Source organism: Ciconia boyciana, chromosome 9 (genome assembly GCF_034638445.1).
Source record: "Ciconia boyciana chromosome 9, ASM3463844v1, whole genome shotgun sequence".
Taxonomy (NCBI): domain Eukaryota; kingdom Metazoa; phylum Chordata; class Aves; order Ciconiiformes; family Ciconiidae; genus Ciconia; species Ciconia boyciana.
The window spans coordinates 43,335,562-43,351,385 of record NC_132942.1 but is presented as its reverse complement, the minus strand read 5'-3'; the positions used below and the strand labels follow the sequence as shown (position 1 = coordinate 43,351,385).

At 50.8% G+C, this 15,824-nt stretch overlaps 1 protein-coding gene and 1 long non-coding RNA gene across 4 annotated transcripts; one reads left to right on the top strand and one right to left on the bottom strand.

Annotated features, from left to right (window-relative positions):
* Positions 1-2,865: 2,865 nt before the first annotated feature.
* Positions 2,866-7,388, top strand: FOXL1 (forkhead box L1). 3 transcript variants are annotated; one of them, XM_072872934.1, is made up of 3 exons: positions 2,866-3,203; positions 4,056-4,271; positions 5,211-7,388. In XM_072872934.1, the coding sequence occupies exon 3, from the start codon at positions 5,373-5,375 to the stop codon at positions 6,288-6,290; it is 918 nt and encodes a 305-aa protein (XP_072729035.1). In that variant the 5' UTR covers positions 2,866-3,203; positions 4,056-4,271; positions 5,211-5,372; the 3' UTR covers positions 6,291-7,388. The 3 variants fall into 3 exon arrangements, with proteins under 3 accessions (XP_072729035.1, XP_072729034.1, XP_072729033.1); XM_072872933.1 differs by having other exon boundaries at positions 4,008-4,271; XM_072872932.1 differs by having other exon boundaries at positions 3,952-4,271.
* A 3,478-nt stretch (positions 7,389-10,866) lies between these two features.
* Positions 10,867-14,869, bottom strand: LOC140657038 (uncharacterized). Its single transcript, XR_012044197.1, has 3 exons — positions 14,741-14,869; positions 12,636-12,803; positions 10,867-11,524 (listed from the first exon to the last, which is right to left on the bottom strand). It is a non-coding gene; the product is annotated as an uncharacterized lncRNA (long non-coding RNA).
* Positions 14,870-15,824: the final 955 nt, after the last annotated feature.

Below are 15,824 nucleotides of genomic sequence, written 5' to 3'. Positions count from 1 at the left end.
AGACCCATTTTTAAGCTTTAAAATCCTCTCCCGTATGAAGATTTGGCTGATTTTAACCTTCTCTTTATCTATTTAAGCTCCTATTCGCAACGCCGGCCGCTGACAGATGTTGTGCCTTTCCCCAAATCAATCTTAACCTGTTAAAGCGGTTTTAACCGAGCGCAGAAGTGCAGGGGACCAGCAATGCTGAAGGCATGGGAATGCCGGTAAAGCCTGAAGCAGACTTTAGGAGGGCTCTTTGGGACTTTTTAAGCCCAGCTCGCTGGAGCCCGGCTCCTTTCCCAGCTGCCCAGACGTTGCAGAGGCTCAGCCGTCCAACATTTCCCAGCCGTGCCCCCCCCTTTCCGACTCCCGCAGCCCCCCAATACCCCTCGTAGCCCCGGCTGGGTTAGGGAGCGGTTATACCCGTGGTAGGCTGTTAAAATCGATGATATAAATTGGTTTTGATCGGGTAAATTTTGCATGCGCTAGAAAGCTGGCAAAAAGTACTGAAACTCTCGGTTTAAATGAGAAAAAATGTCTGAGCCTCACTTGATCTGTATTCTAAGGAACATTCTTGTAAAACTCTTGCCTTTTTTCCTGGCTCTCGGAGGGTGTTTTTTATTTTTTCTCTTTTCTTTCTGGTTTTTTTTTTTTTAATGCAACAAAATCCAAAGTGGTATTTTAAAGAGGGAAAATAAATAGGGTAAAGGGTAAAAAGGAAATAAATAGGGTAAAAAAAATTATAGGGTAAAAAAAAAATTACGGGGTAAAAGGGTAAAGAAAAATAAAGCGGGGAGGAATTCTTCCCCTGGCCCAGCCCACGTCCCCGCGTGTTTTCTCCCTGCGTGGAGCCCGCCGGCAGGGGAGGGCCGGGTGGGTGCCTGCCCTCCCGGAGGTAGTTGAAGTCAGGTGGCTGCTGTGGGTTTTCCCACACGCGATGAGAAATCCCGGGGCCGCTGATGCTCCCACATCTTCCCACGCCGGCTAAGGGCGCTGGGCACACGGGACCCTTCCCTCGACAGCGGGTGGGGATGCCGAAGGGTGCAGTGAAGGGGCTGGCACGTCCCCCTGGGGCTCTGCAACCTCCCCCCCGCTGCTGCTGGACAGTTCCCGGGGGGGGCTGCAGCTTGAGCTGGGCTTGGGGGTTTCCTCTCCCCCCACAACCTGTAGTTGGGGGGTTTTTTCCCCACCCTGTCCCGGTGAGACGCTCCCCCGTGGGGTCTGTGCTGTTGCCGGCCCCTCTCCTCCTCCCTGCCCTGCTGCACTCCGGCTTCAGAGGTGGCAGGATGTCAGGATTTCAGGATGTCAGGATTTCAGGAGCTTGGCAGAAAAAGAAAACCCCTCTATTAGGTGCTGAGAGCGGTGCGAGCCCAGGAGCTTGCAGGATCAGGCCTTCCTGCTGGCTGGGAACCGCATCCGGGGTAGGGTGGGCATCCAGCCCCCTCCCAGGGGCAGGGGCTGGGGGCTGAGAGCCTTGTCCCTTTGCTGTGCCCCCTCCTGGGGCAGGGAGGGGTGTCAGTCCCCGTCTGCCCCTCTCCATCGAGCCCCAGTCCCGAGGGGAGCCTTTTTGGGTGGGCTGATTTCACAGGCAAGGTGAGAGCAAAGTGTGGGGGTGCAGGGACCTTTTCGGGGCTGTATTTAAAAGCTGAGATATGGAGGTCGATAAAGCGATAGGAGTCTGTCGCAACAGGTGACTTCAGCCCGGCCAGGGCAGAGCGGGAGGAAGGAAGGAAAGAAGGAGGAAGGCCCAGGGTAGTTGCTGCAGACAGCCGCGGCCGGATCGGGCCCCGCAGGCCCTTGCATCTGAAGGACCAGCATAAAACCACCCCGTAGCAGATCAGGAGGGCCAAGCTCAGCCCCGGGGGAGCCTGGCTGAAGCTGCAGCATGGCCGGTTGCACCAGGCCAGGGCCCAGTGCGGTTCTGGGCAGCGGATGAGGATGGTGGATGGGTTTGGTGGATGGGTTTGGTTGGGTTTTTTTGTTTGTTTGTTTGGTTGGTTTTTTTTCCTTTTTTTCTTGCTGCGCTGCCATTAACCTGCAGGTTTGCAAACCTGTCCGAAAGCCCAGATAGCTCCGTGTTTCGAGAGGGGAAGGGACGGCGGTTTTCCAGCTCATCCCCACCGGGAAGGTCCCTGCACAGAGTGTCACCACAGCCCAGCCAAGGGAGCGTTTCCCTGGTGCTGCAGGACCCGGGTAGAACACACTCTCTTTAGGAAGCCCCCCAGGCCTCTGCACAAGCCAGGCACTGAGTTGTCTGGTCCCCCCCAAGCCATCCCACCTCCCCTAGAACTCGGCAGCACGCTGTGGGAAGGTGCTGGACAGAAGGTTTTTGGGGAAGGCCGCTAGCTCTTCTGTCGCTTTGGAGGGGACTTTGCAGAAAGTCCATACCAGGCACTGAAAAGCTGGGAGAGAAAGAAATATGCCCCAAACCCTGTGTCAATATCGAGCGACCTCGCAACTGTACAGTGCCATGCATGGCGAGGGGGAGAAGGGTGGGCAGCTCCCGCTGGGCCCCTCCAGGAGGTCGTGTCTAAGGGAGCCCGGGCGGGGATTCGGCGGGAGTGGGGAGCACTGATTTACACCGCTGCTCCCCCCGGGTGGGGATGCGGCAGGAGTGGGGAGCGCTGATTTACCCCTCTGCTCCTCCCCGGGCCGGGATGGAGCAGGAGTGGGGAGCACTGCTTACACCCCTGCTCCCCCCGGGCCGGGATGCGGCGGGAGTGGGGAGCACTGATTTACCCCGTGCTCCCCCCGGGGACCCCGGCCGTGGGCGCTCCCCGCTGCTGCTTTAAAAGGGGCTTGTCAGCTGGAGAGGAGGGGAAACACGTCCAGGAGCGCCTCCATCGCCGCCTCCGCTTTTTTTTTTTTCCGTTCAGGGAAAGATCGACGATACCAACAACAGCAAAGCCCCTCTCCGCCGCGCTGCTCCCTTCCCCGGCCCCCCCGGAGCCGTCGGAGCCCCTCGGAGCCCCTCGGAGGGCTGCTCCCGGGCGGACAACGCAGAGAGCTCCAGCGATGCTGCCGGCAGGAGAGGGACAGCAGGCAGCACATGAGCTGGGAAGAAGTAGCAGAGAGAAAAGCCGCATCCCCGCCTCCAAGGATTTCCTACCGCGAAAAGGAGGAGAAGAGGGGAAAATAAGGAGGAAGGAAGAATTTTACTGGGGGAGGGAGCTCGGGGAGCGAGCGGGAGCCCGTGTGCCTGTCTCCTGCCGTACACGCGAGTATTTATTGTTTTAATCATCCGTGCTTGGAGTGTCCCAAGGAGCGGGGGACTCCCCGAGGTGGGGAGAGGAGGGGTTTGGGGGGGGACGACCCTCGACATCTCCAGGCTGCCCTGAGGATGCCTCGGGCGGGTGAGAGCAGCCGGGCTCTGCCCCATCCCTCCCCGGCGAGGATGCTGGAGGGGTGCTGCTTGGGAGTGCTGGTCCCCAGCGTCGAGATGAGGGGAGCCCCCCTCCCCAACCCTTCTTCTGACTCCTCCTTTTAATTTATTTGGGGATTTATTGCATTTATGGCATGCCGGGATGGGTCCTGCAGCTCCCGGGGGCCGGCGGGTGTGTACACGGCGGGGGAGGGATGCGGCATTACAGGCAAGGGCGGTGTTAGAGGGGTGGGTTTCCCTCCCACGCGTGGGGCCAGCCAGTGAGCGGGGAGACCCCCCCACCCCCGCCCGAGAAGCCACCTCCCTCCGCACCCCGGCTGTGTTGCCCGGGCTCCCATGGAGGCTTGCAGCCTTTAGGACTCATCTGCGGCTCCGCAGCCATCGCGCTGGCTTTTACCCCGGGGGTGAAACCCCTTCGCCCGACGGTTTGCTGGTGGAACGGCAGGACGGGAGCAGAAGTGGGCGAGAAACCCCACGGGTGAAGGGGAGCTTGCAGGGAGGTCCGGGGAGAGGGGGGGGAGCATCGCCAGGGCCGGGCGATGCCGGGGGACACCCCGGAGCCCGGCTTTTACCTCTTCCCCTGCCAGGTCAAAGTCCCACCACGGTCGTGGGAGCTGCACCGATGGGATATTTCTCTCTGAAGGAGGAAAGGATCCCCCTCAGGCCTCCTCTTCCCTCCCCCGGAGAGAAGATGCTCCACGGAACAGGGTCTCCCCGGGGTCTCACGCAGGTCTGAGCCGCGGGGGACTGCGGAAACAGCCGACACCTCCAACTGCATCGGAATCCCTCGGGGCCTCGGATTAAAGCTGTTACATCAGTAAATTAAAAAAAAAAAAAATCCAACAACAGAAAACGCAGCCCCAAACCTGGACGTTTATACAGAAAAAGAGCATCACAAATTCCTAATGTAAGCACCGGCCAGCTGTGTGCACTTGTAAAGTTGTTATAATCCCCCTCCTTGTTATAAACAGGAAAGTACATAATATAAAGCAACAGGCCCGCATTCACAAATACTGACCCTCCTCCCCGCGCCTGCCAAATTCCCCTGTTGTGAAGCCCGCTGCAGCCCCCGGCCGTCTCCCCCGGCGCAGCCCTGCCTGCCCGCGGCCGAGCCGGGGCTGAGCCCGGGGCTCGCCCTCCGCCCGCTCCCGGGTGGCCCGTGGCGACGCGGGGGGGGGCCGGGGCCGGGCCCGGGCGCCGCTCCGAGCCGGGTCCCCGCACGGGGCGGTGCGGGCTTCGGCCGGGGAGCTCCGCCACACCTGGGCCCCCCTTCCTCCGGGCTCCGGACAGCCCCTTTTCCTTCCTCCCCGTCGTAGCGCTGCCTCCTCCTCTCACGCATCCCTTTTTCTTCCTTTTTTTTTTTTTTTTTTCAATTTTAGTAACTTTCTGGTTGTTTAATGCCCCAGTTTTCCTGCGGGGATCCTTGCCCGCTCCTCCCCGAGCTCCAGCAGTGTACATCCTGCTCTGCTGTGTGTGCTTACAGCGTCAAAGGGTGGACGTGATATTTCAAACATCAGATCAGTGCGTTTATATATTGGGTGCCCGGAAATTTTTCCAAATAAACACAGCTTGATTCGACTTGGGTGGGCAGACTTATCAACAGACTAATTCTATAAACAAATGAAGGAATAACCCGGAGACCATTGGCTGGTACCAGCAAGACACGTGGAGAGAGCTTGGAGTTTTGTAGCAATGAAATTTTAATTAATGTGGGTGGGCTGAGAACACAAACGACTGTTTATCAGAGACAATTTATTTTCCAGTGCTAAGTCAACATATAATAGCAAACTTACAACAATTATTTAACTTTTTTTTTTTTTCCCTCTTTTTTTTTTTTTTTTTTAAGAGCTATGAAGCAGGGACAGAGGCAGAGCGAGCTCCTTCAGGCAGGGCTGGGATCTGAGCTCGCACAAATAGCTCCCCGGTGGACTCGTCCCAGGGTCCTGCCCTTCCCCGTCCCTGCGCTCGGCTCCGAGGGGGAAAACCCGGAGCTAAGAGCCCGCCGGCGATGAGCCACATCTACGGCAGCCACCTCTCCCCCATGGGCAGCCCCTCCATGGTGTACCTCCCGGCCACCCTGAGCTTCGCCCCCAGCGGTGCCATCTCCCGGCAGGACCCCCCGCAGAAGCCCCCCTACAGCTACATCGCCCTCATCGCCATGGCCATCAAAGAGGCTCCGGAGCAGAAGGTGACCCTCAGCGGCATCTACCAGTTCATCATGGACCGCTTCCCTTTCTACCACGACAACAAGCAGGGCTGGCAGAACAGCATCCGCCACAACCTCTCCCTCAACGACTGCTTCGTCAAGGTGCCGCGGGAGAAGGGACGGCCCGGCAAGGGCAGCTACTGGACCCTGGACCCCCGCTGCCTGGACATGTTCGAGAACGGCAACTACCGCCGGAGGAAGAGGAAGCCCAAAGCCCCGGGGCCGCCGGAGGCGAAGGGCGGCGCGGCCCCCGCGGAGGGCGGGCAGGCGGGGCCGGCCGCTCGCCCCGACGAGCCCAAGCGGGCCAAGGCGGCGGACTCGGGCGACGAGGGGGTCCCCAGGGCGGGCGGGGGGGAAGCGGCTCCCCCCGGGGGTCGGCCCCGCTGCGGCGGCGCCCCGGCCCCCGCCGCGCCCCGGCCGCCCGCCGCCGCCGCCGCCCCGCCGCACAAGAGCGGCCCGCGGGGCCGCAGCTTCAGCATCGAGAGCATCCTCGCCCAGGGGCTGAGGCAGCCGCCCCCCGGGGCAGCCCCCAAGGCGGCCCGGGAGAGCCCGGTGGGCTGCCTCGGCGGCTCCCTGGTCGCCAGCGGCAGCTTCGGCCCGGCCCTCAACGCCTCCCTCATGCTCGACTCCCAGGTGCACGGGAGGCTTTACCACATCGGCATCCCCTTCCTCTCCTGCTTCCCTCTCCACTTCTCCGAGGCGGTATTTAATTTCCAGTAGTTACCCCATAATTATACCCCCCTCCCCCGCCGCCCCAGTCGCTGCTCGGGGCGCGATGGGAGGGAGAGACCGGACTCAGACCTCACCAAGCGGGTAAAGACCAAAAAAAAAAAAAAAAAAGCGATGTTAAAGGTGACTCAGGATTTCAGGGCATTTTCAAGGCACGTCTGGCTGCGGAGCTCTCTTTAGCGATTGCCTCCCACCCCTACCAGATCGACTTTTAAAGGTAAAACGGTTTTCTTTTCCCCTGGGTGGAGGTGGAGGTACAGAGGCAGGCAGCGGGGGGGTCCCATGCTGGCCTCCAAGCCCCGTCGGCTTTGCTCTGCACCTTTAGTCTTTGCATCCCTCAGGTTTCTCAGACCTGGTTTCTGCCGAGCCCTTCGGGTCTCTGGTTTTCTTATTTTCTTTTTCTTTTGAAAACCAAAACCACCCCTTCCATCCCTGGGGGAGGAGGCTGAGTTTTGTTTTGCCATTAATACCCACGGGTGCCTGCACATAATAATTCCTGATATCACCCTACCGGCCCAGTCCTCCGAGCTCCAGGTAACCAGAGCTGAAATAAGGGCAGACCAAATAATCCAGGCTCATTCTGCACAATCCTCCTTGCTTTGACTCAGCACTGTATATAACTCACGGCGTTAACGCAAGCTGGTTTCCTGCCTAGCACTTGTGCTTCTCAAGTATCGTGATAGCATTTCTGTCTCACTGATGTGGCCAGAAAGATGGAGGACGGATGAGCAAACCCGTTGTGAACGTGGAGATGCGGCCGGTTTCCATGTCTTGCTGGGATCAGTTGCTTCTGACCAAAAAAGACTGAAGCAGGGTTGTGGAGGCTGGCCTTGGTGTTTCGAAGTAGGTGTGTTAACAACCCGGACAACTACCAGGAGAAAAAAAAGATAGCAGCTATGTTTCTAAAGTTTTCTTTTTTCTTAAAGAAGGAAGAATCCAGACACATTACAAGCAATCAGGAATATATTTTTTTTTCTTTTTTGCCATAAATAGAGGCTTTTTGTATATTAGTGGATATATGCCCTTTGGGGAAAAAAAAATCTATATTCTCAATTTTCATTATGAAACCAAACCTATATCCAATAAAAGTATTTTGTTCAGGACTGTGGCTGATGCATTGTAAAACACCCCTCGGCTCGTGCAGCCGGAGGGCCGAGGAGCGGGGCCTGCTGCTGGACACAGCAGCGAGCTCTGGTGCAAGTATCTCGCATGATGAACCACGCTGCCAGGAGGAGGGAAAAGGTGGGAGAGACTAAAAACAGGAGCCTGGGAAATTACCCATTCCTTGCGACTGAGATAATGTTTCCCAAAATGATTCTGTTTCTCCTTCCTTCCCCTCCCTCCATCCCACCCTGTCTCACTAGCAAAGCCTGTCCTTAAATTAGCACCTGGACTATTGGAAACCTGGGTTTCTCAGGTGAGTTGTGATTCAGCTTTTGCAGAGGAAGGCCAGCATCAAACTGCTTTGACCTCTGGACCAGGAACTCGGGAGGGGGGCTCATTTCAACAGAAGGCAAAGAGCTCTCACATGGGGAAGCAGAGAAAACCTCCAAAAGGTGGGAACTGATGTTGAGTTTCCCAAAAGAAAGATGCTCATAGGCGGATCCCTGGATAAGGAGAGCTACAGCTTCTCACTGTGAAAAAAGAGAATAAAAAAGGAGAAAGGAGCTTTTTCATAGATTTGCAAGATAGGCTTTATTTAAATAAAATCCCAGCTTAGTTCTTGCCCAACAGAGACCTCAAATCGTCTCTCCACCCACAGCTGCTTGCATGTGCTAGGAGTTGGGCACGTGTGTGAAACAGGTTAACGCTGCCTCCAAGGATGTGCGAAGCTGGGTCTCCATCAAGCTCTAGAGCCAGGTCCCTCAGATGGGGATCCTGTATCCCTGGCCTCCCTGCAGCCTGGCCCACGGAAGGGTTTTGCCCCTAGGAAGTGGTTATTTATGCTCTCAGTCACAAGGTGGTTTATTCCTAGAAAAACCTCTTCGCTTCTTTAAAAACCTTCTCCTGAAGGAGCCGTGGATGTTCCCACCAGGCACGGGGAGAGCTGTGCGGGGCATGGACCAGTGCTGAGCAGCCTCACCATCCCCACGCGTCTGCACGTGTCCAGGAGGTGCTGGCAAGCAGCCGCTGTCAGCGAGGGCGAGCGCTCGCTTCTGCATGCACGGAGTGTGAGGACAGCCCCACACGAAGAAAAATCCACTAAATCCCCCCATCCTCCCCCCCAGCAGTTTTAACCTGGGTCTTCAGGCTCCTCTGCTTCCCTTTCTCCTCACTTGGCATCCCAGCTGTGACCCCCGATTTTTGGCACCTCTCAGCTCCTATTCCAGCTCCCAAAGTACCTTTTTGGACCTGCAAACAGGACTTCTATTCCTTTCCTGCTTGTGCAGGTGTACCCCCTCCACCTCAGGGCCCTCTTTGTACAAGGGCAGCTTTTAGTGGCAGGTCCTGGTCAAAAAAAATCATCTGAAGGAGTAAGTCTCACATGAGGATTGCGGTTTGATCTGTACACAATGTATATTTTTATCACAGGCACATTTTTTGGAGATTCAACTTTTTCTGTGCAATGGGAATTTACTTTTTGTGCAGCTTTGCTCATGGTGACATTTGATTTTATTTCTGTTTTGTCGTAGTGGAGTGGGACCGAGTACAGCTGCAGTATTTAAAAGCCACATTGGGCCTGATTTTGGTTTCACTGGGGAGAGTAAAATTAGTAGACTTAACACATTCTGCACAAAAGTGACACTAACTCGAATGAACTCAGAACTGAGTGAATAGTTATGAGTGGCAATTTGGAATTAATTGGGATCAGGCCATCCATGTAACTTGCAGGGGATGAATACTGAGAAAAAGGGTCTTATTGCCAACATGCAGAATGACTAACCGCACATGGCTTTTGCACGTCATATGTTTATATATAGAGGAGAAGAAGTAATGGTACAATAAAACAACAGCGCTTTGGTGCGGAGAAATAAGTGTGCATGTCAATACACCAGTACCTGCCATTTGGATGTAACTGAGCGTCCTTTCACCCTCTATACCTCATGTGAATTCTGGTGCTGTGCAGTGCAAAACGGACAACGAGTCCTACAAATAAAAAGGACTTGACAAGCTGCAAATCATTGATGTCAATGGTTTCACACCTGTTTCACAACCCAAAAAAGCAGCTGCCAAACACAAAACTGCCACCCAGTATTTAACTCATCCCTGGAATCTTCCCCCTCCCGGCTTTCTCAACCTCTCGGGCTTGGCTATAAACACAAGTCTGAAATACTGTGAAGAAATGTAGAAAATAGCCTATGATGCAGTATAAACAGCGTACTTCTTGTGTGGGCGATATATATGCCTTTCCGTTCCACTGGAGAGGAATGACCTCTCCCAACCGAGCAAGGTTTCACGTCTCCGAGATCTGCAGCCAATTTTAACTCGTAGGAGCAGAGAAGAGCACACAGTGGAAGAGGCTCACAGCAGAGTTGTTCAGTTCACGGAGCAGCTTTGCTCCAAACACAGGTTTCCTATGAGAGGAACTGAAGATTTGGCATATTAAAATAATTCAGGAATTTAATTTCTCATAAATGGGGCTTCCAGTCTTTAAACACACTCAGTGTGTGTTCTCTTAAAGTTGGTCTCGTAGCATATAAAAAAAATAATCAAGTATTTACACATGAGCAGAAGCCACTTTCAGGACCTGTCACTCAAAGTGCATGGCTGTCCATGCCTGATTTCAAGGTGACATAAATCTAAGGGACTTTGACACTTCCCTCCTATCGCCTTTTAATAGTTAATTCTCTTTCCATCCTTTACCAAGGAAGACACGTAATGGGGAGAGCATCCCTTTTCACACCAAAACCCACTGGCCTCCTGCTAATTGCTCCTAAGTTTGTTGTGAAGAGCAGCCAATTCCTGAAATGGGAAAGGGAGAAGGATCTGCTTCTTTACTTGATTCATAGCCCTGCACACCCAGAAAACAGATCTCCTGGGAGACAGCATTTTGGATATTAAACAGATCACATATTTGATTTTAAGTGAAAGACCAAGAAGACAAGATCACAGAAGTAGAGAAGTTACAGATGGAAAAGGTCTATGAGGTTATGCAATCCATCAGTCTGGACATTGCATAATTGCTCCCCACAGTATATTTTTAGTGCTTTATCCAGACAAATCATTAAGTGCTTTAAAATGGGCCAGATTCCTCAAACGCAATGCGTGCTAAGTCACAGCTGATTTCACTGAGGCTCGTAGCTTCCAGAGTCTAGTAAGACACCAGAAGAAAGTTTTGTGTGGTCAAGGAGAACAGAATGGACTCTTCCAGAAAAAAATACGAGTCTGATTCGGTATTCCTTATAGGAATCGTTCTTAAATTGCCTGAATTAGATCTCTTAAATCTGATTTTAGGATTATACTGACTAATACATTATTACTTATTCAGATGTTCACTTAGTCCAAAGTAAAACATTGTTAATGTTCATGTGAACGCAATTTGTTTCAAGCCAGCTTCAAAGTCAGTTCAGTAAAGCGTAAAGAATGTTTATTTAAAATATAGTTGCTAAATTTAGCATGAGCTTGGTTAGCCTAAATCTTAGCGACATTTTTAGAGAGCACATTGCAAATCAGGAATGCATGGAGAAATAAATAAACTTTCCCACATTTTTGGAAATCGAGTAAGAATTTGCAAGTTATTTCTTGCACGGGCAGTTTCTGTGGATTGGAAAGCATTATGAATAATGCAAATTTCCCACTAAACAGACAGTTGAGAACACAATGCTAATAATTTTCATTGCCATTTCATTTCAAATAATGCTCCCCCAAGGAGGAAACAACACTATTAGCAGTCAGCTATTGTTATAGAAATTGTGCAGAGCATCAACATGTTTCAATATTTACTCAAGCTCTTTGCAAAGCACCAAAAAGCGCAACAGAGCTGCGGTTGGCTACAAGCCATATTCAAACCCCTGCAAAGGAAATCTTACGTTTGAATTAGGTCCTGTGCTTCTTCCTAGTCATTATGATGCTGGATTTTACACCCACCCCTCGCACATTGATTGCCGAAGTCCTCTGGCCGGATCCTCAGCTGGGTTAAATGCCAGCCTGCCTGCGGGTTGAGCATTTAGACAGAAGACAGATGATATTAAGCTTTTCCTTTCCTTTCTTCCAGCATCGCCTTCCTGAGTTTATGCAAGTAAAAGAGGCACATCTGGACCATCTTTAGGTTAAGTGACATTGCCCTAGAGAAACAAGCAAAGATGAGCAGACTTGCAATGGTAAGCTGTTAAATTCTCTGTTATCGGGTCAGTATCAGAGGGCTGGAGCCTGGAAATTATGCTCAGCTTTCATCGTCTCCCTCTGTCCTTTCCATCCTTGGGTTGGTGCGAGTGTAATACCTGTTTCTGCTCCTAAGGTGGGAGGATTACAGCTGTACCGCTCATGGGGCTACAAGACAAAAGGGATGTGTCCAAGTGTCCCCCAAAGTGTCACCAAAGATACCCATGGACTTCGTTAGGACTGGGATCAGCTCCTCACCAAGCAGACAGGTGAAATAAGGGGGCATGGAAGAAAACACAGCGGGTCTTTTTTTTTTCTCCAAAGACAAGGCTCTACCACTTCCACTGGTTTTAGGCAGCTTCAAGCATCTACATCCCGATCTGAAGCTCTGTGACTCAGCTTTACATGCAAGCACCAAGTCCCACCTGCAGACCCATCCTCCCCAGCCACCTCGCATCTCCCTCGGCTCTTCAGATGAAGGTTTGCAAATACACTGGCCCCACACACTAATTCCTGAATCTGCAATGAGGTGGACTCCTTAATTCTTCACTACCTATCTTCATTTGCTTACTAAGTTGCTGTTTTCATTAGAAAAGCAATATGTAATAATAGTTGTTAAAATAATTCTATTTCTGTTTTTACATCTGTAAAGATTAAGTTAAACAGTATGAAGCCCATTAAACTATTTCATGTCATGCTGCCATAAATTTCCTCCATTCCCATTGCTACTATTATTCCAGAGTAAACTTTGAGATCAAGCTGCTGCCACAGAGAGTTATTTATAGGAGCTCATTCATCAATAAAAACTTCAAAAGAAATCTGTTACTCTTCTATTGGGAAGCCAAAGAAAACTAACATAAAGACAACCCTGTTAAGAAACAAAGCTAAGGAGACCACAAGACATTTAGTTAAGGAAAATCCTGATTTCTAACAAATACCATGCAAGGAGGGGAGGAGGAAAAAAAAAAAAAGATTGCTGGCAACATGAATCCTTTTAAGTTATTTCATTCTCATTGGATGGTTAAAATAAACTGTTAAACAGTTGTATTTGTACTGGCTCAGCCCCCTCATTACACTTCATGTGATGGATTTGTGATCTCGTAGTGCGTAAGGAGCTCTTCATCTCTTGCAAAAGCTGGCGTTGTCTTTCCACTTGTCTCAGCTGCTCGTACACCCGTCCATCAGCACAGCAGAAACCTAATGAGCGAGATGCTGAGTAGGCAACTGATAGCATCCGCCTCCCTAAAGGTAGATATATAGAATAGAAAAAGTTTGTATTTCATCATCCTTAGTCTCTCTTCTTTCTTATTGTACCTTCCTCTGTACATTTGAGCTGTGCAGCATTGGCTTTGATGGTAATGATAGAGTCAGTCCTGCAGAAACTTAAATATATGAGGGGTCTAGTGCTGGGCTTTCCTGTACCAGAACCCGCTGCCGGTACCAGCACCGGTCCTCACAGAACAGATCAGGTCTCTTTTCTAGCAGGTCTGTTTGGAGCCACATCAGATCTCAACACTTTTCATTTATATCATAGCAATGAACCATAATTTGAACAGCAATCTCTCTCCTTTTTGTCCCTGTCTCACTAGGAGCTCCACATGAGTGAGATCTTCCCCTGGAGGTCTTTGCAGAAGCAAGGACTCAGCGAGCAGCCATGTCACGGTAAGAGCATCCTCAAACTGTTTTTTTTTGAGCTCAGCAGACAGACTCACTTGTTTCCATCTCAAGGAACTGAGTCCTGAAGACAATGTAGACCTCAAGCTTCCAGCATGCATTACATAAAATATCGTAATCACATCCCCAAACACCAAAGCGCAGAGGCGAGGGTGCTGTTTCCCAGAGATCTCTTTACATCTCTACCATTACCCAATGCAAACCGAGGCAGGGCACTTTGCATGGGATTCATCTCAACCAACACTAATCATCTAACAGCTCAGTACCTGGTCTACTCTGGCCATAAAACTGTCTCCAGAATCTGCCAGGAAAGCAAAGCACCTTCAGAGAGCTGAACTTCCAACCGTCTGAGGGACAAGCTTTAGGGTGGGTGAAATCACCCTTTGATTATATATGGAGGAGCTGGATAAGGTCTGTGCTTTAGAGCATCAGGGGAGGTGAAATCCACCTGCAGGAGATTGCTTAGTCCAGACTAGCTGTCAGCTTGGTTGGCAAACGCAACTTTTGCCTAAACAGAGTCCTCTCTAAACTCGCCCCAAAGGCTCCTTCTATTTTCCTTACAAGCCATTCTTGGTTGGCTTGTGCTGCAGTGGAGGTAAGACATCCCTGGTTTCCTTCTACTGAGGATTTAGACCAGTCAGTCCCAAATGGGCCACTAGTCATGTGACTTAAAAAGAGCCCAGCAGTTGCTTCCCCAAGCAGAGGTACTAGATAAAGAAATTTGCAAAGGCACATCAAATTATGGGCCAAATAAATCGCTTTCCCCATGATATCTGAAAGCATTACCCTCACTTTTGTCCATCTTTGCTTTGCTACAAATCGAGGCTCATGTATCCAATTTTGCACTGTTTTTGCACAATTTTGCACAATTACACTCATTCAAAAAACTGGGAGAGGCAAGTCAGTCATGTTGACTCAATTATACCAATGAGAAAAGTTTTTGTACATTGCTATAGCTTATACGTGGAATTGGTCTAAACACTGTGGACACAATGATTATTAATAAACATGAAATGTCTCTGTATACAAACCAGATTTATTCCAATTTAACTGTACCTACTGTTAAACATAATTACTTTCTTACGAAAAGGGCAAAGGGCCCTTAATTGTTGTGTCTGGTTTCAGACCCTACATAAATTCTAAGTAACAATAACAGCAATTGTGACCCACTTCTTATGGAATATTTTTCATTGATTTCTCCTAAAGTGCTTTGCAGGGAAGGTCAGTAGAAAGCCCCATTTTAAACATGGGGAAATCTCCTGATTATTTGTTTTGGATGGCTGTAGAGGAAATTGCATATGCTTTCATGGAAAAAAAATCCTCTATTATTATCTTCTGTCCTAAAAGAGGGGCGGGGGGGGGGGGGGGGGAAGCCTGTTGACTCTGATCCTACTCTAAATGATCCTAAAGTAAATTCCTGGTAAACCAAATTAAGCCAGATGACTCTGGATGTAATGAGAGTAAATAGTAACAGACTAAATTAAAGCTTAAAACAGGGCACCTACCTGCTCGGCACTCCTTTGCAGCATGATGGGTTTCTTGAAACCTTTGATTGACCAGTTTTATTTTCTTAGCTTATTTCAGAGATATTTTACTTATGGCTTAAGCATCAATAGGAAACAGCAGGTCAACTGTTAGCAAAACAAAGTGGAAAAAACCTGTAGCTGTAGTTTATATAAAATTAAGAAAATAATTGTGTTTAGAGTGTGAAATGCAATCATGTAGCAGAGCATGCAAAAATACCTTTGTCCGATAAGGCTTGTGGTTGAACAGAGACAGCCCAAGACCAGACCGAGATGTGAGTCAGCCCTTTGAAGTCTCATGGACTAATTCTTTTCGTTACTATATATGATTTCTGTTGCTTGGGAAAAAACCCCAAACCAAAGCCCCTGACAGAGGGAAAAACATGCATTTTAATTAGAGATGGATCTTAGAGAGCTGAGATCAGGTATTTGCAGGGTGTGTGCAAACTGCAGAATCCCAGCTTTGGTGCAGAGCAAGCAGCTATCCAGTTAAATGCATTGACAGGAAAGGACTGGGAGCTGGTGTTGGAGGTGCTCTCCTGCCACTCCGGATGTGGGGCTGGGCTCCTGGCTGTAGAAGCTCCGGCTGGTCTGGCTTCCTCGGGGCCAAGGGCCAAGAGGAGCAAGAGGGAGTGTTTGGAGGGGGACTTTGTCTCTCCCTGTCTCAGGACTCAGGCAAGCTTCCCTGAGTGCTTAATTTGCAGTACGCAGGCTTTGTCTGGGCAGGCATCTAACAGGGCTTTGTTGGATTGTTCGCTCAACCTTGCTCTATCAAATGCTTTTGTCAAGTCTTTAATCAAGACAGGACTAGTCATCTTCCACCCCGGTGGTTCAGCAAATGTTGAAGACCTGTTAACCTATCCTTGAGTTTCTGAAGGTGTAGGGATGTTGTGAGAAAAGTTCCCAGAGCAGCTGGAGGGTGGGACACCTTCATTCCCATTCCTGCTCCTTAGCAGGACTGCCTGGTGTAGGACATTTGTCCAGGGTTTCCAAGGACTCAGCAGCTTGGACGAGTGGTCACTGCCCACAAGTACTTGCAAACCCCTTGTGCCGCAGTGGGTCCAAG